Source organism: Capricornis sumatraensis, chromosome 6, assembly GCF_032405125.1.
Source record: "Capricornis sumatraensis isolate serow.1 chromosome 6, serow.2, whole genome shotgun sequence".
Lineage (NCBI taxonomy): Eukaryota > Metazoa > Chordata > Mammalia > Artiodactyla > Bovidae > Capricornis > Capricornis sumatraensis.
In genome coordinates this window covers 83,792,475-83,814,789 of record NC_091074.1, presented here as the reverse complement: position 1 = coordinate 83,814,789, position 22,315 = coordinate 83,792,475, and the positions used below count along the sequence as shown (strand labels likewise).

General features: G+C 43.3%; 1 protein-coding gene across 1 annotated transcript in view; it reads right to left on the bottom strand.

Annotated features, from left to right (window-relative positions):
* The window catches only part of EPHX2 (epoxide hydrolase 2), a 74,857-nt gene extending 52,814 nt beyond the window's left edge, over window positions 1–22,043 (bottom strand). The window contains exons 1-5 of the mRNA XM_068973820.1: window positions 21,891–22,043; window positions 13,623–13,707; window positions 10,577–10,736; window positions 8,907–9,097; window positions 6,820–6,942 (exon numbers count right to left, since the gene is read on the bottom strand). Coding sequence (XP_068829921.1) covers window positions 6,820–6,942; window positions 8,907–9,097; window positions 10,577–10,736; window positions 13,623–13,707; window positions 21,891–21,991 — 660 coding nt within the window. The 5' untranslated portion in view covers window positions 21,992–22,043. The remainder of the gene's footprint in view (window positions 1–6,819; window positions 6,943–8,906; window positions 9,098–10,576; window positions 10,737–13,622; window positions 13,708–21,890) is intronic.
* Window positions 22,044–22,315: the final 272 nt, after the last annotated feature.

Here is a 22,315-nt window from a genome sequence, read left to right as displayed (position 1 = left end):
ATGTTTGTGGCCAATCATACAATTGTTGATTGGGGACCCCATAGTATGTGGTGATCTAACTGCTCAGAGCAGGTTAACAGCATGGTAGGTGACTACGTTACGCAAGTGACACGGAAGGTCACTGACACTACGATGGAGCATTACCATGACATAGGACTTCTTGGGTGGCTTGATGGTGGATTAGCCCCACCTTGTCCTAGGATCGTCCTCGATAAACAGAATGGGCCTGAACAATGGGACATTTGGACACTTGCTGCAAGCACTGAACAACTTGGAACTTGGACCGGACATTTCACAGGGACCAGTCATGGTCATGGTAACTATTTCTTTCGCTATAATCAGTCATATTTATACAGGCCTGTGTCCCACTTCCCTTTGTTATAGCCATAGGCTAAGTATTACCCACAGCATCGGGTCTGGAACTATAACTTTGCTGATTGTTTGGTAATTATATTTGTTGTTATCGTTGCCTTTCTACAAGGTTGGTTAATACTAAACAAACTCAACTGGTCAGGCTCTCTTTTACAAATATAATAAAATAGGGGGAATTGTCAGGAAGCATTTAACAGGAAGCTTCCCGTGTGCTGTTTTGGATCTGTCATGAATCCTCTGTCCCTTATTAATTCCTGAATATTCAGGAATTAAGTGGAGTAGCAAACTACTCCCAGGGGCTTAGGAATGCATGCATTTCCTTCGTTAGTTTTTCCACACGGTGATGGATAACTATGTACGACCCTCTTCCTTTTTAAGAAACCATACTGTAAAAGTGATTATTTACAACCCTCTTTCTTTCATATGGATGACTTCATGTTTCCTTGAAAACCTGTATGTTTTGATTTTATCTCTGCTGAAAATAGCTTTGCATTGATCGCTGAAGAAGGCTTTCTTATTTCTTCTTGCTATTCTTTGGAACTCTGCATTTAGATGCCTATATCCTTCCTTGTCTCCTTTGCTTTTCACCTCTCTTCTCTTCACAGCTATTTGTAAGCCCCCCCCAGACAGCCATTTTGCTTTTATGCATTTCTTTTCCATGGGGATGGTCTTGATCCCTGTCTCCTGCACAATGTCACGAACTTCATTCCATAGTTCATCAGGCACTCTATCTATCAGATCTAGGTCCTTAAATCTATTTCTCACTTCCACTGTGTAATCATAAGGGATTTGAGAGTTCCAAAGAATAGCAAGAAGAGATAAGAAAGCCTTCTTCAGCGTTCAATGCAAAGAAATAGAGGAAAACAACAGATTGGGAAGGACTAGAGATCTCTTCAAGAAAATTAGAGATACCAAGGGAACATTTCATGCAAAGATGGGCTCGATAAAGGACAGAAATGGTCTGGACCTAACAGAAGCAGAAGATATTAAGAAGAGATGGCAAGAATACATGGAAGAACTATACAAAAAAGATCTTCATGACCCAGATAGTCATGATGATGTGATCACTAATCTAGAACCAGACATCTTGGAATGTGAAGTCAAGTGGGCCTTAGAAAGCATCACTACAAACAAAGCTAGTGGAGATGATGGAATTCCAATTGAGCTGTTTCAAATCCTAAAAGATGATGCTGTGAAAGTGCTGCACTCAATATGCCAGCAAATTTGGAAAACTCAGCAGTGGCCACAGGACTGGAAAAGGTCAGTTTCCATTCCAATCCCAAAGAAGGGCAATGCCAAAGAATGCTCAAACTACCTCACAATTGCACTCATCTCACACACTAGTAAAGTAATGCTCAAAATTCTCCAAGCCAGGCTTCAGCAATACGTGAACCGTGAACTCCCTGACATTCAAGCTGGTTTTAGAAAAGGCAGAGGAACCAGAGATCGAATTGCCAACATCCGCTGGATCATGGAAAAAGCAAGAGAGTTCCAGAAAAACATCTACTTCTGCTTTATTGACTATGCCAAAGCCTTTGACTGTGTGGATCACAATAAACTGTGGAAAATTCTGAAAGAGATGGGAATTCCAGACCACCTAACCTGCCTCTTGAGAAAACCTGTATGCAGGTCAGGAAGCAACAGTTAGAACTGGACATGGAACAACAGACTGGTTCCAAATAGGAAAAGCAGTACGTCAAGGCTGTGTATTGTCACCCTGCTTATTTAACTTCTATGCAGAGTACATCATGAGAAATGCTGGACTGGAAGAAACACAAGCTGGAATCAAGATTGCCGGGAGAAATATCAATCACCTCAGATATGCAGATGACACCACCCTTATGGCAGAAAGTGAAGAGGAACGAAAAAGCCTCTTGATGAAAGTGAAAGAGGACAGCGAAAAAGTTGGCCTAAAGCTCAACATTCAGAAAACTAAGATCATGGCATCCGGTCCCATCACTTCATGGGAAATAGATGGGTAAACAGTGGAAACAGTGTCAGACTATTTTTTTGGGCTCCAGAATCACTGCAGATGGCGACTGCAGCCATGAAATTAAAAGATGCTTACTCCTTGGAAGAAAAGTTATGACCAACCTAGATAGTATATTCAAAAGCAGAGACATTACTTTGCCGACTAAGGTCCGTCTAGTCAAGGCTCTGGTTTTTCCTGTGGTCATGTATGGATGTGAGAGTTGGACTGTGAAGAAGGCTGAGCACCGAAGAATTGATGCTTTTGAACTGTGGTGTTGGAGAAGACTCTTGAGAGTCCCTTGGACTGCAAGGAGATCCAACCAGTCCATTCTGAAGGAGATCAACCCTGGGATTTCTTTGGAAGGAATGATGCTAAAGCTGAAACTCCAGTACTTCGGCCACATCATGCAAAGAGTTGACTCATTGGAAAAGACTCTGATGCTGGGAGGGACTGGGGGCAGGAGAAGGGGACGACCGAAGATGAGATGGCTGGATGGCATCACTGACTCGATGGACATGAGTCTGGGTGAACTCCGGGAGATGGTGATGGACAGGGAGGCCTGGCGTGCTGCAATTCATGGGGTCGCAAAGAGTCGGACACGACTGAGCGACTGAACTGAACTGAATTGAACTGAAAATAGCTACCTTGTAAGACAGTATAAATACTCACACAATGTTGAAGAAAACACCTTTGCTCCATCAGAACTTGGGACCCTGTGTCTTTCTTTCTTTCTCTCTCTCTCAGGGTAATTCTCTGGAGCGCAGAAGCCGGCTGTGTTCATTTTCCTGCCCAGGCTTCTAAGACCCTCTTGAGAAGGTGCTTTGTGCCTTCACCCCATTGAGAGGGCGCCAGGTGCCTTCGTGAACAGCGCAAGCCCTGTGTCAGGAGCTTTATTGGTTTTCTTCGTAAATCAAGGAATATCAGCCTCTTTCTCTCTCCTTTACTTTCTTATTATTGACTCCGGACCACCAGGTTCTGGTCCATTAAAGGTCCCAACAGGGGAATACACTGGAACATTGTTATCTTCCCTTTCTAAAGCAGACTCTACTAGATTCCAACATAAGATATTTTCTAAACCTATAACTATTGTTAATACAGCTTTATTTGTTTTAAATTTTTAAAACTTACCACAAAGAGATATCTTGACAGGAGCAGAAAAACATTTTGAGGACCTGAAGGACACTACTCTTCCTCTGCCCATTTGGTATCAAGATGGGTTCAATAAACAATGAAAATCAGGGAAATTAATCTTATAGGGAAAGGGGTATGCTTGTATTTCCCCAGATGGATCCAACGAACTCACATGGCTCCCTTTCCAGAAAATTTGATCCAAGCAGGACCCCGGCATTCAAAATGGAGACCAAGCAAGAAAAACCCTAGGAGGAAGAAATTCCAATATGGGCCATGTCGGCTCTAAATATCTCCAGGAAGCACCGCCCTTGGCAACATCAACCTTATGACCTCCCCTCTTGGGGAGAGATAAAAACCCTTACTAATCAAGCTGAAAATCTGGTTTCTCCACAGGGAATGCCTCAGAGTCCTGAAAACCTTCTTATCGCTATACTCACTCTGTTGGCCTGCACAACCCCTGCTCTAGCCGGATTAACTAATCATACTTACTGGGCTTACTTACCCAACCCCCCTTTATTGCAGGTTGTAGAATGGACGGAGAAAGGACCAACCATATCAACCAATGACTCCACCCAGATGCCCCCTCCCTGGAATGTGAAAGGGCCCTCACACTCTGGAGAGGAGGGAAAACGAATTAACATTTCTTTAGGCTATGAAGTCCTTCCCTTGTGCCTGGGCCCAGGGGAATTATGCATAAACATCAGCTGACAAACTTGGGCTTTGGTGCTGCCTCCAAAAGAAGAATTTCGGACATTGCTTTGATTATTTACCGCCGTTTCTTCTTCTGTGAACTATGGCGATAGTACTTAAACTTGGGGGAAAACTTAGGCAAAGAAGAAAGAACATTATGTACATCGTTTACTTATAAGAACTTTAAATATACTCCTGTTCATTAGGATAAATATCAAGCCAAATCAGGAAAACTAATATTTGTGGCTAGCCACACCACTGTCGATTTGGGACCCCATGGTATGTGGTTGTCTAACTGCTCAGATGATATTAATAGCACTGTATGTGATTATGCTACTCAAGTGGCTTGGAAAGTTACTAACACGATGGAACATTACCATGGCAAAGCACTTCTTGGCTGGCTTGACGGTGGTATGGTACCCCCTTGTCCCTGGATCCTCCTCAATAAACAGATTGGGCCTGAACAATGGGACTTATGGAAACTTGCTGCGAGCACTGAAGAACGTGGAACTTGGACCGGACATTTCACAGGAACCATTCGTAGTCATGGTAATTATTTCTTTTGCTACAATCAATCATATTTCCTACAAGCTTGTATTCCCCTTCCTTTTGTTTTAGCCATAGGAAACTGACAATTCAGTAAGACTTTATGTTCTGTAAATTTATAAAGTGCAAATTATATACCTGTCTTAATGCTTGCATTTCCTTAAGAAGTGAATACCTTTTGATTCTTGGATCTTGATGTAATTTGTGGTTACCAGTAAATCTCCAATGGCCCTGGGAAGAAGGTCCCATGGCCGGGCTTTCTTCCTTGGTTACTTACTCAATTATTTAGACGATCTAAACTATTCACTGGATGGCTGATTCTTGGCATTTTGGGATTAATATATATTTGCACCACTGGTGCTGTCTCTGGCATTGCTTTATAAACCTCAATTCAAACACATAATTTTATCCAAAATTGGACTAAAGATGCTCATACTATGTTGGCCACTCAGGCTCAGATAGATGAGGATATTCAAAATGAAATACAGGAACTAAAAACAGCCATCAAATCGGTTGGAAATCATTTAATAGATGTACAAAACCAAGTGATACTAAAATGTGACTGGATTTCTACTCAATTTTGTGTTACTCGTGTTGAATTCGACCATAGTGCCTATAACTGGGAACAAATCAAATTTCATTTACAAACTATACATGATAATGCCTCTCTGAATGTACAATTATTGCAAAGAGAAATCTTTGAAATCTTCTTTAAAAGTCTGCCCTCATCCACCAATCTGGAAATTTTAGCTGAACAACTAGCTGATCAATTATCTGGGCTAGACCCACGAGGATGGTTTCAAAGCATCACCCACAGCATTGGGTCTAGAACTGTAACTCTGGCGATTGTCTTGGCAATTTTATTTGTTGTTTACTGTTGCCTTTCTGCAAAAATTGTTAAAACTAAACAACTCAAATGGTCAAGACCTTTTTTACAAATATAATAAAATAGGGAGCATTGTCAGGGAATGTTTAACAGTAGGATTCCTGTGTGCAGTTTCCTATCTCTCTTGAACCCTCTGTTCCTTATCAGTTCCTGATAGGAGCGAGAGGAGTGGCAAGCCACTCCCAGGACGGAGGTCAAAGAGATGGGATTCTTGGATAGGATTTCCTTCATTAGCTTTTCCATATGGTGAAAGGGATTATCTATGACCCTCTTTTGATATGGATTGCCTTTTGGCATTATGGCCTCTACTGCTCCTTGTTTCCTTGGTAACTTGTAAAGCCTGGTCTTTTGATCTTTATCTGAAGAAGCTACCTTGTAATATGGTATATATAGTCACACAGAACTCAATAAAGCACACTTGTTCCATCAGACTTGGGTCCCCATATCCTTCCTTCTCTCTCTCTCTCTATTTCTGGCTTATTCCCTGGAGTGCGAAGGCCAGCTGTGTAACCCGGGGAATATTAGCCTCTTTCCTTCTTTCACTTTCTTATTGTCGATTCCAGACCACCAGGTTCCGGTGCATTAAAGGATTCCAACAGCAGAGAATTGCTTGGTGTGGGGAAAAACCTCCACATATTTGGTGGTAATAAGTGTCAGAAAGAAAGTGTGTGGCAACTAAGACTTGATGCAGCCAAATAAATAAGTATATTTTTAAAAGAACAAAAGATGCCTCTTTTCTTCCAGAGCAAGCTAACCCCTAGCAGCCCCCAGCAGCATCTTGGTGGGCCTCCCTCTCTCCTGAGAAAGGAACAGATTAACTTTGGGGCTTTCCCTCTGACTGCCAAGAGGGTGTGACCCAGGTGGAACCAAGCCACGAAGCATCACCAGGCAGATCAGAGAACAGGGCTCCTGACCACTGCAGAGGAGGACCCAGCAGTGACATTCTCAGTATTTACTCTGAATGTGTGACTCTGAGGGCCTTGCTCTAGTCTTGGTCCCCTGCCTCTGACCAATATAGATTCTTGCTCTCTGAGCATCCTTTCCCTGTTTGCTGACTGCAGAGAAGGAAATAGGAAGTTCGTCACAGACATCATGCTGGTTACAGGAAGGGTAACAGTCTTCCACCCAGGAGGTCCTTGCCTGGAACTCCATGTGGTTTGTTGAGCGTGGCTAAACACAGGCAAGTGACAGGAAATCCGATTCGGCACAGATGGAAAGTTACCTGCACCCCGGTTACTTTCTCCAGCTCCTTCAGGGCCGCATCAATGTCGCGGACGAAAATGGTGACCATTCCCATCTCACGGGCTGGCTGCAGATTAGTTTCGAAGTTATCTAAGAAAACCACCTGAATGCAAACAGCAGGGATGGTAGCGTTAGTTTGATCAAAGCAAAACTTAAGCATGAGGGCCACTAGCCTGAAATATGCTACAATGTGGACGGTGGCTGAGGTTAAGAATTAGTAATCTCGGGACTTCCCTGACAGTCCAGTGGTTAAGACTTTGCCTTCCATGCAGGGGGTGTGGGTTCTATCCCTGGTCATGGAGCTAAGACCCCACAAGCATCTCAGCCAAAAAACCAAAACATAAAACAGAAGCAATGTTGTAACAAATTCAATAAAGACTTAAAAAATGGTCCATATAAGAAAATCTTAAAAGAAAAAAAAAAAGGATTAGTAATCTCATGATCAGATTGATAAAATATCGAGTTATTTTTCTCTCCGTGTAACTGTTCACTCTTAAAATTAATTTTGTAATTAATTTAATTATGTAAGCATACATATAAACACACAGTTAGATACACATGTTCCCTGAATCTGAAACTGTAAGAAGATGAAAGATGCATATAAACTTACCAGATGAAACTTAAAATTCATCTAGGAAAATCAACATGTATGAATAGACCCCCTCCAAAAAATGTTTGGAATAGACCTATAATAAGGTCAGATAATAAAAGGCTTCATAAAATATGAAGCTATAAAAGGTAAAAAGAAAAAATTTTGTTCTAGAAAAGAGAGAAACATATTAATGAAATAGCAGGGTCTAGGAACAGACTCATACACAAATGAGAATTTAGTTTCTAATAAAAGTGTCATGCCCAGTTGGTAAGGAAAAGGATTACTTAAAAGATTAAATATTTCAACTGTGTTGGGGGAAGAAAAGTTATTCCTTCCTTCACTTATTCCCTATATAAATTCTGAGTAGATCTGATCTAAATTAAAAAGAAAAAAAGATCCTTTGGCACTTCCCTGGTGGTCCAGTGGTTAAGAATCTGCTTTGCAATGCAGGGGACACTGGTTAGATCCCTGGTCAGGGAACTAAGATCCTACATGCTGTAAAGCAACTAAGCCCGCCTCTGCAACTACTGAGCTCACATGCCACAGCTAGAGAGTCTGTGTGTCACAACGATCAGCTTATGGGTGAAAGGGGCCAACAGGAAAGTGTCAGAGAGGAATTTTGTCTTGGGCCAACCACGTTTGTGGAGAACAGAGTAGTGAAACACAACAAAAACAACATTTTAGACCAGATAACCTAGACACGGCATGAAGGCAGGAGTTAGGGGTGTGGGGGTGTCTACAAGGAGACTCTTGTAGTATTGGATCCCCTTCCTGTACAGACTTTGGTTGGGTGACATTAGCCTGTGGTCTTGGGAAAGTCTCCCAGGGTCTATGTTTCTTTATAGGTAAATGCAGGCAGCTGGTCTGGCAGCTTTGGACAATAATGACTGTTTTAATCAAGCTCTCCAGGGGATCTTCCCGACCCAGGGATTGAACCCGCATCTCTGAAGTCTCACTGCATTGGCAGGTGGGTTCTTCACCACCAGCGCCACCTGGGAAGCCATTCTGAATGGTCTGGACAATGATGCCTGTTTTAACCAAGGTCCTGCAAGAGGCACAGAGGTTAACCAGAGGTCCATCTCTAGTAGAACTTCCTAGGCTGAAGGGGCAGGTGAAAACACTTTAGAAGTCCTGGCCTGGGAGAAGTCGCTCCCACCACTGGACATTGGACCACTCTGCCAAGTCCCAGGTGTTCCCTACCTGTTCACACCTCTTTAATGTTTTAAAAATTTATTTGTTTATTTGGCTGCATCAAGTCTTAGTTGTGGCACCCGGGATCTCTCCACCTGAGTGTTCAGGGTTAGTTACCCCACAGCATGTGGGATATCAGTTCCCCAACCAGGGACTGAACCTGTGTCCCCTGCATTGGAAGGCAGATTCTTAACCATTGGACCCTCTAGGGAAGGTCCCTCAATTTTTCTTGATTGCAATCACTCTAGAACATTCTTTTCCATTGAAAGGCAGTGTCCACGTACCTCACTGGGGCTGGTCTTCAAGGTGTCCAGCACAAACTTGTAGATCTGAGGGTCAGGCTTGACCATTCCAATCTGGGATGACTCAATCAGGAAATCAAAGTGTGGCTTGAGCTCACACAACACCTGGGCCATGCTGCCTCTCTCAGCGCTGTCATCCAGCCAGTTGTTGGTGAGGATGCAGGTTGTAAATCCTAAGCAAGAAGGTGCCAGTGAATCGGCCAGCTACAGAACTTTGCTCTGAGAAGCTCCGGGTGTCCCACTGAGGGGGTCCCAAAGATGGGGCCAAACAGGGTTCTGCTCACTTACATCAATCTCCTGATGCCTGGCTTCTCAACTGACAAGTTGGAAAAGCACCATCTTTACCCATCCACCCCTTCTGATGCAGACATGAGATCCAGCTAATGGTGTGTACCAAGGGCTTTTGGATGGAGATGATACATCCCTTCATTCCTTGCAATTGCAGAGCAAGAAGCTCATCTGATCAAAGTGTTTTAACTTTCATCAGCCCCTTTGATCCTTACACCTTTAGGGCAGGCAGCATAGGCCTTACCATCCCACCTTTACCAACAGGAAAATGAAAGCTCAGACAAATTCTAACCTGCCCAGAGCCACACAGTACAGGCAGAGCCAAGCAAGGCCTAGAATCCCACCTTCTGACTGCCACTCCAACCCTCCACCCTCCTACCAGGCCACGTTACTGCAAACTTTGTTAGTGTGTGTGTTGTTTGTGTGTTCAGTTGTGCCTGAATCTTTGCAACTCTGTGGACTGTAACCCTCCAGGCTCCTCTGTCCATGGGAGTCTCCAGGCAAGAATACTGGAGTGGGTTGCCATGCTCTCCCTCCAGGGAATCATCCTGACCCAGTGATCAAACCCAAGTCTTCTGCATTGGCAGGTGGGTTCTTTACCACTAGTGCCACCTGGGAAGCCCTTTCCTTCTTTATACCCAACTGCATCTTTACATAAGTATAATCTTAGTGTTCTGACAGTTTTACCATTCTGCTTTTATTATCTAACCTCCTGTCTAAAGCATTTTTCCATATTTTAAATCATCTTTGTAATTAACAATTAAAATTTCTGTGATAAATAAGTAAACGCCTATTGAATGGGCATGACCTCATGTCCTAGACTATCTGACACCACTTGAATCCATGTCAGCCAGCTCATATAGCTCAACCACTGTGACATGAAGAGGTTGAGAAAATCATGGTTGTTTAAAAGGTCTTGTTTTTTGGGACTTCCTTGGTGGTTCAGTGGTTAAGACTATGCACTTCCACTGCACGGGGTGTGGGTTTGATTTCTGGTTGGGGAACTTAGATTTTCTGTGTTTCATGGCACAATCAAAACAAAACGAAATATAAAAGGCTTTGTTTTATAATCACTGTGACAAGAGGTTGGGTCATTCAGGTCATTACTGGTACCATGGTAGGGGGAGAATTTTGCTCATGAGGCATAAATTGCTAATTAAACAAAATTCTTTCTTACAGATATTCTGATAGTGCTTATTTTGGCCATTTCCTAAAACTTACTTTGAAGCTGTGTTTGAAGAACAGCTCTCCATCTAGGCCCAGAAGATTCTTGATCTCAAATCACATTTCAACATACTACAACCTGACCTTCCCAATGGTTCTATTGCAATTAGGTCAGAGAATGGCCAGTATTGGATCCTTACCCTTCTGTTTGAGAGTGACAGCTGCCTGAAGCATGGGGTAGTTGATCTTTCTTGCTGAAAGTACCTTCTCAAAGATTTGCTTGATAGAGAAATTCTCTGGGAGGCAGATTCCAGAGTCCTTGGAGCATTTCCTGCAGTCTTCTTCCATGAATGGCACCCACTGCAAAAGTGAATTGATGAGGGACTGTCAGTTGGTACAACCACTTGGGAAAGCTTTGGGCAGTACATACTTAGTCTGAACATATGCATTGCCTGTGAGCTACAAGATCTGTTCCTGGACACATTATTGTTCATCACTCAGTCATGTCCGACTCTTCGCAGCCCCACAGACTGCAGCACAGTGGGCTTCTCTGTCCTTCACTATCTCCCGGAGTTTGCTCAGACTCATGTCCATTGAGTTGGTGATGCCATGCAACCATCTCATCCTCTGCCTCCCCCTTCTCCTTCTGCCCTCAATCTTTCCCAGCATCAGGGTCTTTCCTCAGCATTAGGGTCCTGTACACATACCCAGTGGAAATTGTCTACACATGTCAAAAGACATGAGCCGAAGTGTTCTAACAGTGATATTCCCAAGAGCTCCCAATTGGAAACTACTCAAACATCCCTATTATGAGCCTACTTTTGTTTCCTCCAAATTCATGTTGAAGTCCTAAACCCCAAGACCTTGGAATGTGATGTTGTTGATGAGAGGGTCTTTAAAGAATCATTAAGGTAGGTCAGATGGTAAAGAATCCACTTGCAATGCGGGAGACCTGGGTTTGATCCCAGGGTTGGGAATATCCCCTGGAGAAGGGAATGGCAACCCACTCCAATATTCTTGCCTGGAGAATCCCACGGACAGAGGAGCCTTATGGGTTACAGTGCATGGGGTCACCAAAAGTCAGACACAACTGAGTGACTTTCATTCACTCACTTCCCTAAGGTAAAATGAGGTCACTGGGGGCCCTAATCCAATCTGATGGGTGTCCTTTAAAGAATAAGAGATCAGGACACAGATACACACAGAAGAACCAAAGTGTCTGGACAGGGAAAAGGAGGCCATTTGCAAGCAAATGAGAGAGGCCTCAGGAGAAACCAGCCCTGCTGACACCTTGATCCTGGGCTTCTACCCCTAGATCTCTGAGAAAATCAATTTTTGTTGTTTAAGTCACCTGGTCTGTGGCATTGTTTTAAAATGGCAGCACCAGCAGGAGACTTGAGTTTGATCCCTGGGATGGGAAGATTACCCTGGAGGAGGAAATGGCAACCCACTCCATTCTTCTTCCCTGGGAAATCCCATGGACAAAGAAGCCTGGTGGGCTACAGCCTATAGGGTCACAAAAGAGTTGGACACGACCAAAGTGACTGAGCATGCACATACTACAAATTTAAAAAGTCAAGGTTGTAGTAATAATAATAACTACTATTTCTTAAGCACTTATTACATGACAAGCACTGTGCTAAGCACTTTTCAATCTTCATAACAACCTAGGAGATGGCCAGTGTTATTTGTCTCATTTTATAGATGGCAAAACTGACTTTGAGAGCTTCTGGGACTTGGTGTGCTCACACATCTGTGAGTGGGAACCGTGACCCACATTCTGTCCCTAGATTCCAAAGTCCACCCATCACATAGTTATTAATTAGCAAAACTGCCTCTGACCCAGTGGCTTGGCCTGAAAACAACTACTCTAAGGATGACTACTATTAAAAAAAAAAAAAACATGAAAATAATAAGTTGGCAAGGATATGGAAATACTGGTAACCTCGGGTGTGTTGCAGAGAAATGTAAAATGGTGCAGCCACTATGTAAAATCATATGGTGGTTCCTCAAAAAATTAAAAACTGAAACTGCCCTATGATCTAGCCATCCCGCTTCTGGATACATACCCAGAAAACCTGAAAGCAAGGTTTCAAACAGATATTTGTACACCCATGTTCATAGCAGCACTGTTCATGATAACTAAAAGGAGAAAGCAACCCAAACATCCTTTGAAAGATGAATGGATAAACAGAGTGTGGTCTATGCATAAGTGGAATACCATTCACCCTTAGAAAGAAGGAAATGGTGACGCAGGCTACAGTATGGATGAGACTTGAAGACTTCATGCAAAGTGAAATAAGCCAGTCACAAGAGGACAAATGTTGCATGAGTGTTAGTCACTTCAGTTGTGCCCTATTCTTTGTGACCCCAGGGACTGTAGCCTACGAGGCACCTCTCTCTATGCATGTGGGATTCTCCAGGCAAGAATACTGGAGTGGGTTGCCATTTCCTCCTTCAGGGGATTTTCCCGACCCAGGGATGGAACCCAGGTCTCCTGCATAGGCAGGCAGATTCTTTATTATCTGAGCCACCAGGGAAGCCCATATAAAGAATACATGGAAAATGCAATAGTGGTTGCCAGGGGCTGGGGGTAAGGAGGGGTGGGAAGTTGCTGTTTAATGGGTATAGAGTTTCAGTTTTTGAAGATAAAAAGAATTCTGGGACTTGCTTGGTGGTCCAAAGGATTAGACTCTGAGTTTCCACAGCACAGAGTGTAGGGTCAATCCCTGGTGGGGGAACTAAGATTCCACATTCCATGTAACCGAAAAAGAAAGAAAGAAAGAAAGGAAGAAAGAAAGGAAGAAAATACAACATAGTAACTTAAAATTTTTTTAAAAAACAGTCTGGAGATGGATGGTGGATTTGGTTACCTAACGTGAAGATACATAACATTACTGCATTGTATACTTAAAAATGATCACGGTGGTAAATTTCATGTGATGTGTATTTAACTACAGCTTAAGGGGGAGAAAAAGCTACTCTGGCTGCTGTAATTCCCTGGCACACATCTTCAAGGGCTTGGGGAATTTCCTAGTCACTGGGGCATGCCCCTGTTTGGCTCAAAGAGACAGTAAACCAGCCTGAAATGTCTCCACACCAGTCTTGTGAGTTAAGTGTTATAAGGGGTAAATGGATGAGGCAGAAGACGTGGTCCTGCCCTCACAGAGCTTATGGGTAGTGGGGGAAGATGGGTGTGTAGGCACAGAACATCTCCTTAAGGGGGTCTATGAGACGTCACTGCACCTGGGAAAATGTGATCTCTCCCTTCATCACACGGGTGCTGGGACCATCCGGGCCTCCCTTCAGGAAAGCTTTACTCAGAAAGCCTCTGCAAGACACAAAGAAACATTGGGAACGTTTAAATGACTTCATCACAGCAGCAGGTAGGGGACAGACACCTCGATGGCGGACTTCTAGCTTCTGGAATTGCTGTTGAAAACACCTAGTTTGTAGTCCTTCTTTACAGTAACCCTAGCTGATTAATACATTGGTTCATGTTCATCCTGTGTATGTGGCCCAGAGGAGATGCAGACAGAGAGAGACCAGGTCATTACCCTCTTACTTTCCTACATTATAAAACAAAATGTTCCATTCCACTTTCTTGATAATTTCTCACCTCCCATGGTTGGCTGGGTGACATCAGACAGTTAGCAGATGGCACATACAACTCTGTTCCCTCAAATTCCTGGCCGAAGTTTCTAACCCGTCACATCCTATACCACTGCATTCAGACATTGATTTATAGTCCTTCTTAGTATAGTGCTCTAGGCAAAAACTTAGAATGGAATGGAATTGGCAACCCAGCTGAAAGTACTAAGATTTAACATTCCATGTTAAGAGGACAGATATCTGGGAGTTTCATATCTGATAAGTCAACAACCTTTTACCCAACTAATCCTCTTGTAGGTAACAATGATTAACATTAAGACATAAGATTAAAAAAATATATCCCTACTATTTATAGCCTTGTTCAATTTTCCAACATCAACAATGGCTTTGGCACATCTGTGCCATTGATTGTCTTTTTTCAGATATGACTTTATTAAATTATACTTACATGTCATCAAACTCACAAGTTTTCAGTGTACAAGTCAATGACTTGTAGTAATTTTCGTAGTGGTGTACAAACATCTCTGTGTTGCAGTTTTAGAACATTTCTATCTTCCCTGGTGGCTCAGATGGTAAAGAATACACCTGCAATGGGGAAGACCTGGGTTCGATCCAGACCTGGGTTGGGAATATCCCTTGGAGGAGGGCACGGCAACCCACTCCAGTATTCTTGCCTGGAGAATCCCCATGGACAGAGGTGGGCTACAGTTCATGGGGTCACAAAGAGTCAGACATGACTGAATTACAAAGCATAGCATGGTACATCACCTTGAAAAGATCCCTCATGCCCTTCTCAGCTGCCACCCACTTTTAAGAAACAACACACAGTTCAACTCAACAATCTTTCATTGAGGACCTAAGGCATCAGGGCATTGTGTCTGGTGCTGTGATAGAAAAAGGAAAAAATATGGATATATTCTTAGGGAGCTCCTAGGAGAACAAGGGAGGCAACAAATAAACAAATAACTATTACACACTGGATGAGTGAGATGGAAAAGCACAGGGAGAATTGGTTTTGCTGCCTGAAACTGGGGGTAGGTAAGAGAAGAGGACAGAGAAGGCAATGGCACCCCACTCCAGCACTCTTGCCTGGAAACTCCCATGGACGGAGGGGCCTGGTGGGCTGCAGTCCATGGGGTCACTAGGAGTCAGACGCGACTGAGCGACTTCACTTACACTTTTCACTTTCACGCATTGGAGAAGGAAATGGCAACCCACTCCACTGTTCTTGCCTGGAGAATCCCAGGGACGGAGGGGCCTGGTGGGCTGCCATCTATGGGGTCGCACAGAGTCGGACACGACTGAAGCGACTTAGCAGCAGCAGCAGCAGTAAAAGAAGAGGAAATGAAGGAAGACTGTAGCTGTACAGGAAGGAGAGGCTGATAACTCCATAAAACAAAAGGAGGCAGTATTTTTACTGGTGTCTCAGAGAGGCAATTGGAGATAAGTTGTTGGCACTGGAAAGCATGACTTTCAAATTTTAAGGTTGCTTAATAAAAGCAGGGAACAGTGAAATGGCTATCACAGAAATGAAATTAGTGAATCAAAAGACCCCACAAAATTTCCAAGGACAAAGAGTAAAATGATGAATCAATTAAAATTAACGTGCAAGCAGGGAGGTCAACTTGGTGCTCTTTGATGATCTAGAGAGGTGGGGGATGAGAAAAGAGGTCCAAGAGGGAGGGGATATACTTATACACAGAGCTGACTCACTATGTTGTACAGTAGAAGTTAACACAACATTGTAATTATACTTCAATTTTTAAAAAAAGTTTAAAAAAAGAATTAATGTACAAAAAGATAAGGCCTATGGAGGCCAAATTCCTTCAATAAACAAGAAGAATCACAGAAAGATCAGAAAGCAATAGTCAAAGGAAAAATGGGAGAAGATGTTTCCTTCCAGGCTAAAGAAAAATCTGAGTTCTTAAATCAAAGGTGTTCACCAAAAAAATAGTGTTCACCAGTCAAAATTAATGAAAAAATAACCACAGCAGATAGAGAGTGGGGAAATGTTTCAATTCTTGGGATAAGAAAGTCTAACAGACAACATTTTGGGCAAAAAAAAAGAAAGACTATACACAAAAGAAGAACAGTTCAGACTGACAACAGCCTTCTATGATTGCAGCTTTAAATGTGAGAAAATGGTGGAGTGATACACACTAGACATTGAGATAAAAATATGCCAAGAAAGAATGCCCCCCAAGTCTATCTCCAGACAACTTATGTCCAAGGAGGCACCTTTGTTTTAGAGATCTTGGTTGCTTTCATAACTGATCAAATGGGCTATTTGTTCTATTTCCATGCTTTAAATTCCTGCTCTTGTTTGAAATTCACCAATAAAGAGTGAGCCCATGAAACCATGGCCCACATCCTGAACCCTGATAAAAGCAGAACCCAGGCCCAGGTGCTCTCATTCTCCTCATATCCTCACTATGTGGCCCCAGGTGTGCTGTGTAACTTCCAGGTCTCATAAGTAATAAACCTTTATTTTTTTCCAAGTTCCCCAATGGCTACTGCTGAAGGGTGTCTTGTAATCACAATAAGAACCTCAAGGACTGGCCTAAACAGAACATTGGTTATTGGTAAGCTGAAACCCACACAAACCAGGTTCAGGCAGGGAAAACTAATATAGTAGTTTGCCATCATGCCTTTCCTGGAAGAAAAATAAATACAAGAAAGACTTCCAGTCAACTTAAAGATAGATCAAAATAAAAATCCTGAGAAAAGCAAAGAAATGGTTTAAAAGAAATTATAACAAACTACTATCTCATTCAAGAAAATTATCAAATGGCCAGTAAGCACCTAATAAGAAGCTCAACATCATTATTCATCAGAAAAATGCGAATTAAAGCCATGGTGCCAAAGCACCAGGCCGGGCTCCCTGTGTGATATAGCAACTTCTCACTAACTATCCATTTTACATATACACAATAGTGTATATATGTTGATGCTACTGTCTCTATTCGTCCCACTCTTTCCTTCCTCCTCCAAGTCTACAAGTCCATTCTCTACATCTGTGTTGCCATTCCTTCCCTGCAAATAGGTTCATCAGTACCATTTTTCTAGATTTCACATTTAGGCATAAATATGTATTTGTTTTCATCTTTCTGACTTATTTCACTCTGTGGGATGGGGGGGAAGGGAGGGAGCCTCAAGAGGGAGAGCATACAAGTATAATTATTTCTGATTTGAGTTGAGTTGTTGTATGGCAGAAACCAACACAACACTGTAAAAATTAAAAAAAAAAATACAAGGGCTAAAAAACATACAAATGAACCATGAGATAACACCATAAACCCACCAGATTTGCTAAATTTAAACAGAATGACATCAAGTACTAATGACAATGTGGAGAAACTAGAACTCTCTTATATTTCTGGTAGGAGCAGGATCTGATACAACTGCTTTAGAAAAATTGTATACCTACTGAGAACTTTTATACTGACAAAGGGCACAAACATTTATGCAGTAGAGTTATTAGGCACACAACGTTATGCACTGATTAAAATAGTGTGAAAGGAAAACCAGAAGAGACCCTGATACTGGGAAAGACTGAGGGTAGGAGGAGAAGGAGGCAACCAAGATTGAGATGGTTGGATACCATCACTGAATCAATGAACATGAATTTGAGCAAACTCCAGGAGATGGTGAAGGACAGGGAAGCCTGGCATTCTGCAGTCCATGGGGTCTCAAAGAGTTGGACATGACTGAATGACTGAGCAATAACAATAATAAATAAGTGAGTGGTCTAGAATGGAGCCAGGAGGCTGCCGAGGACACAAGACTTATGTAAGTCTCAATCTGGGTGAGACCATGTATTGTTCTACGTACTGTCCTAGAAGACATCAGAATACCTGCCAGAAACTCAGGATACGTACTAGGCTCCCTCCCCAAAGGGCAACTATTTCCTTTCTCAAATCAGAGCACAGCCTCGTGGCTTTTGCCTTAATAAGCCCTTGACTCTTTCTCTTCCCCAAAACACTCTCGGTTTTACCCAAATTTGTTTCTCCTGAATTGCAGTTCTTAAGACTCCTAAATCAAGAGCTTTGTTCTTTGCAACCTTGATGCTATTGAAAGAGGGGATTGTACCAAGACACCATCTGGGCACTTATCTGTTTCTCTCTCTGTCTAAAATACCACTGAAATTACACAAAAGATAGTCTTAAAAGATTTTTTTAAAAAAACAATTTCAGGAACTCCCTGGTGGTCCAGTGGTTAGGACTCCAAGCTTTCACTGCTAGGGGCTGGGTTCAATCCCTGGTCAGGTAACTAGATCCCACATGCCACGGCATAATCAAATAAATAAATATTTTTTAAAAAAAGAAGTAGCAGAAGAGATGGTAAGTAAAAAACATAAAACATCATGGTAGAAATCAAAAGTTCCTAGAAATCAAGAAGAAAGTGACAATCAAATGCAAAAATGGGCAAATGGTATAAAAAGGTAAATACCAAGGGAAAAAAAAATACAGATGACCAATAAAAATGAATAGCAGAGAGGAAAATGCAGACTGATACAGGATAATGTTTTTCCCTCTATGTCTGGCAAAAGTTCAAGAGAGTCATCTCCACCTTAGGGAGGATCTGGGCTGGCCTACTCAAGCATAGTCAGGGCAGGTACAGCATTTTTTGGAGAATAGCTTGGCAGAATCAGTCGATATTTTAAATGTAAATACTACTTGCTTTTACTTGGCAACTCCACTTTTAGAAAACTACCCTATGGAAATATGACAGTGACATTATTTGCAATAGTGACCACTAACAAATAAATGTCCACCAACAGGGGAAAATGGTTAAATAAATTATGGAGCTTCCATATTGTGGAATACTATGCAGTGGTTAAAAAGAGAAAAGTAGCTCTGTGTAAACAAAAAGACATCCAAGTGTTGAATGAAATAAAATGGTTAAAATTAGACAAAAAGTTAAAACCTAGAACAATACATGTACTAGAATTCTACTGTTTGTTTTAAACCTACCTGTCTACCAACCTACCTACCTACTAACCAATGTATTCATAAATGTGTCTGCATTTTTCAGACTGTAAAGGTAAAATGGGGGATATACCATATATTAAGTAACATCTCCAGGAGGGCCTGAGGCAGCCTGTGTAATCAAACTCATGAATATATTTATAGTGAAAGGTGTGACTATTTGAGGTTTCCCAGGTGGCTCAAGTGGTAAAGAATCCACCTGCCAATGAAGAAGAAGCAGGAGATGCTGGTTTAATCCCTGGATCGGGAAGATCCCCTGGAGGAGGATATGGCAACCCTCTGAAGTATTCTCACCTGGAGAATCCCATGGACAGAGGAGCTTGATGGGCTACAGTCCATGGGGTCACAAAAGAGTCAGACATGACTGAGAACACACGCCACATGCACATGTGATTATTTACAGTAGTAGGAGAGATAATGGTGATAAATAACCTCATGCTTGTTCAGATAAGACTTGCCACCAAATGAAGCCAGGTCAGATTTTGCTGCCAAAAGATTATAAACTAAATAAACAAATAAAACCCTGGGTTTTGCCTAAATGATTTATGTATCAACTATGAGGATGTCCGGAGAAGGCAATGGCACCCCACTCCAATACTCTTCCCTGGAAAATCCCATGGACGGAGGAGCCTGGAAGGCTGCAGTCCATGGGGTCACTAGGAGTCAGACGCGACTGAGTGACTTCACTTTCACTTTTCACTTTCATGCATTGGAGAAGGAAATGGCAACCCACTCCACTGTTCTTGCCTGGAGAATCCCAGGGATGGGGGAGCCTGGTGGGCTACCGTCTATGGGGTCGCACAGAGTCGGACACGACTGAAGCGACTTAGCAGCATGATGATGTCTGGGATGTGGAGAGGAACAAGAAAAAGTGGAGAGGCACTTCCATTTTCTGTCCACAGGCTAATACGTTCAAAGTCGTGGACTCTGACTTCCGGGGTCAGCTAGCTTTGCTATACTGTTCTGTGACTACTGGGAACAATCCTCACCATGGTCACGGAAATAGCGTGTGAGTCAGTGCCACACTGGATGAATAGAACATCCCAGTACATTGCTCTCCCTGTGCCTGAGAACCGAATAAATAAAAACTGGATCAGGAACACAGTGGCCCACCTATTTTACATGTCATCTAATCTAACCCATACAGAAATTTGAGGGGAGGCATTTTAAGACTAAGGTCTCAGTTGAGTTGAATAAGTAAGGTTAAGCAAGGTGGCCCAACGCTAAGTGTTAGAACTGAGATTTTAACCTGGGTCAGACTCAAAGTTCAGTGCTGTTTGAAATTTTGTACATTTGTGGGTACCATTGTGTAATGGTTAGCACTCTGGACTCTGAAATTTTGTACATTTGTAAACTTGACTACCTGTGACCTGTGTACTCACAGATATACTCTCAAGTATATGCACTGGTATACTGAGAAGTATTCTTGTGACTAGTACATTCACAAGTCATGTTCTCTCCCCCACTGATGAGGTCACAGGTATAAACATATGACATACCTTACTCTCTTTTTATGTCTTAAAAAAAAATAATAATACAACTTACAGGCTAAAAAAAGTGAAACAATACCATGGTTAAAGGGACTTCAAGGAAAGGCAATCAAAACTACAGTGAGATATCACCTCACATCTGTTAGAATGGCTATTATCAAAAGACAAGCAGTAACATGTTTGGCAAGGATGTGGAGAATGAGAAACCTGCCTGCACTATTGACTGGATTGTAAATTGGTGCAGCCACAAGGGTATTCTGGAACATTTCTTTCAGGCATCTTCAACATGTAGCTGTTTTTCCATAGTTGAAATAGTTTTTCCATAGTTTCCAAGCTGTATAAAGAGTTGTACATTTCGGTGGGTTTGTTTTTCTACACTTAATATAACAGATATTTTCTGATGTCACTGAAATCTCATCCTTAACCTTGTGGTTACTGGTTGTGCTTCCTAGTTGACCGTTTTCCAGTAGTTAGGTTTGGGGGCCGTTTCTGCTTTGCTGTTAACATTGTACAAGCACAGGGGTTCTTCCTCTAGAAACCTTCAGCGCAGCTCTCTAAGTGAAGTGAAGGTCGCTCAGTCGTGTCCGAGTCTTTGCGACCTCACGGACTATAAAGTCCATCGAATTCTCTACGCCAGAATGCTGGAGCGGGTAGCCTTTCCCTTCTCCAGGGGATCTTCCCAACCGAGGTATCGAACCCGGGTCTCCCTCACTGCGGACAGATTCTTTACCAGCTGAGCCACAAGGAAAGCCCGAGCCCACTCCATTACAGAGAAGTAATGGGCAGCAGACACCTCAGGGAGTAATTTCTCTGACTTTAAGAAAAGATTTCAATATAAAGGTCAATTTTGGAGTCCTTCTGCTGATGCTAAGTCATGTCAGTCGTGTCCGACTCTGTGCGACCCCATAGACGGCAGCCCACCAGGCTCCCATCCCTGGGATTCTCCAGGCAAGAACACTGGAGTGGGTTGCTACATCCTTCTCCAGTGTATGAAAGTGAAAGTGAAAGTGAAGTCGCTCAGTCGTGTCCGACTCTTCGCGACCCCTTGGTTTGTAGCCTACTAGGCTCCGCCGTTCTTGGGATTTCTGGAGTGGGGTGCCAGTGGAGTCCTTAGAGAGCTTTACACACTCAGCATGTACACCCGCGGCGGACTCATGTTGACGTTTGGCAAAACCAATACAGTATTGTAAAGTAAAATAAAGTAAAAAAGAAAATTGAAAGACAGTGGATCTACTTACACAGAGTGGTATTTGAGGGCCGAGTAATTGTTCTAACCTTCCACCCAGCGCTCTCACCCTACAGCAAGCAATCTGAAATCAGAACTGCGAGTCTCAAAAAGCAACTTCTCCAAGGAGTGGCGCCCCAGCCGCCCGGACCAACCCACGCAGGCTTCTGAGCACTGGCAGCGACGCGGGGTCCCTTACCTGGGCAGCGCCAGCTCCTCCTCGGCGCGATCCCAGAAACTGGTGACCGAGGGCTGAGTCAGGACCCCGACCAGGTCGAACACGGCCGCACGCAGCGCCATGGCGATCTTTCAACCAGAAACCAAGCGAAGCAAGATGCACGAAAACCGAGCGGCCAGACTGGAGCAGCGGGCCACCAAGGACACCAAAGTCGAGCTCGGCCCCGCCCCAGCCCGAGCCTCGGCCCCACCCCCTGCCTTCAGACTGGACACACCTCCGCCCCGCCCCCTGCCCTGACCCCGGCCCCGCCCCTGCCCCGGCCTCTGCCATGCCCCACTGTACCAGATTCGACCGCGACCCACCTCCGCCCCATCCCCTGATCCCGGTCCCGCCCCTGCCCCTCCAACACGCCCCCTGCCCCGCCTCAGCCACGCCCCCCCGTGCCA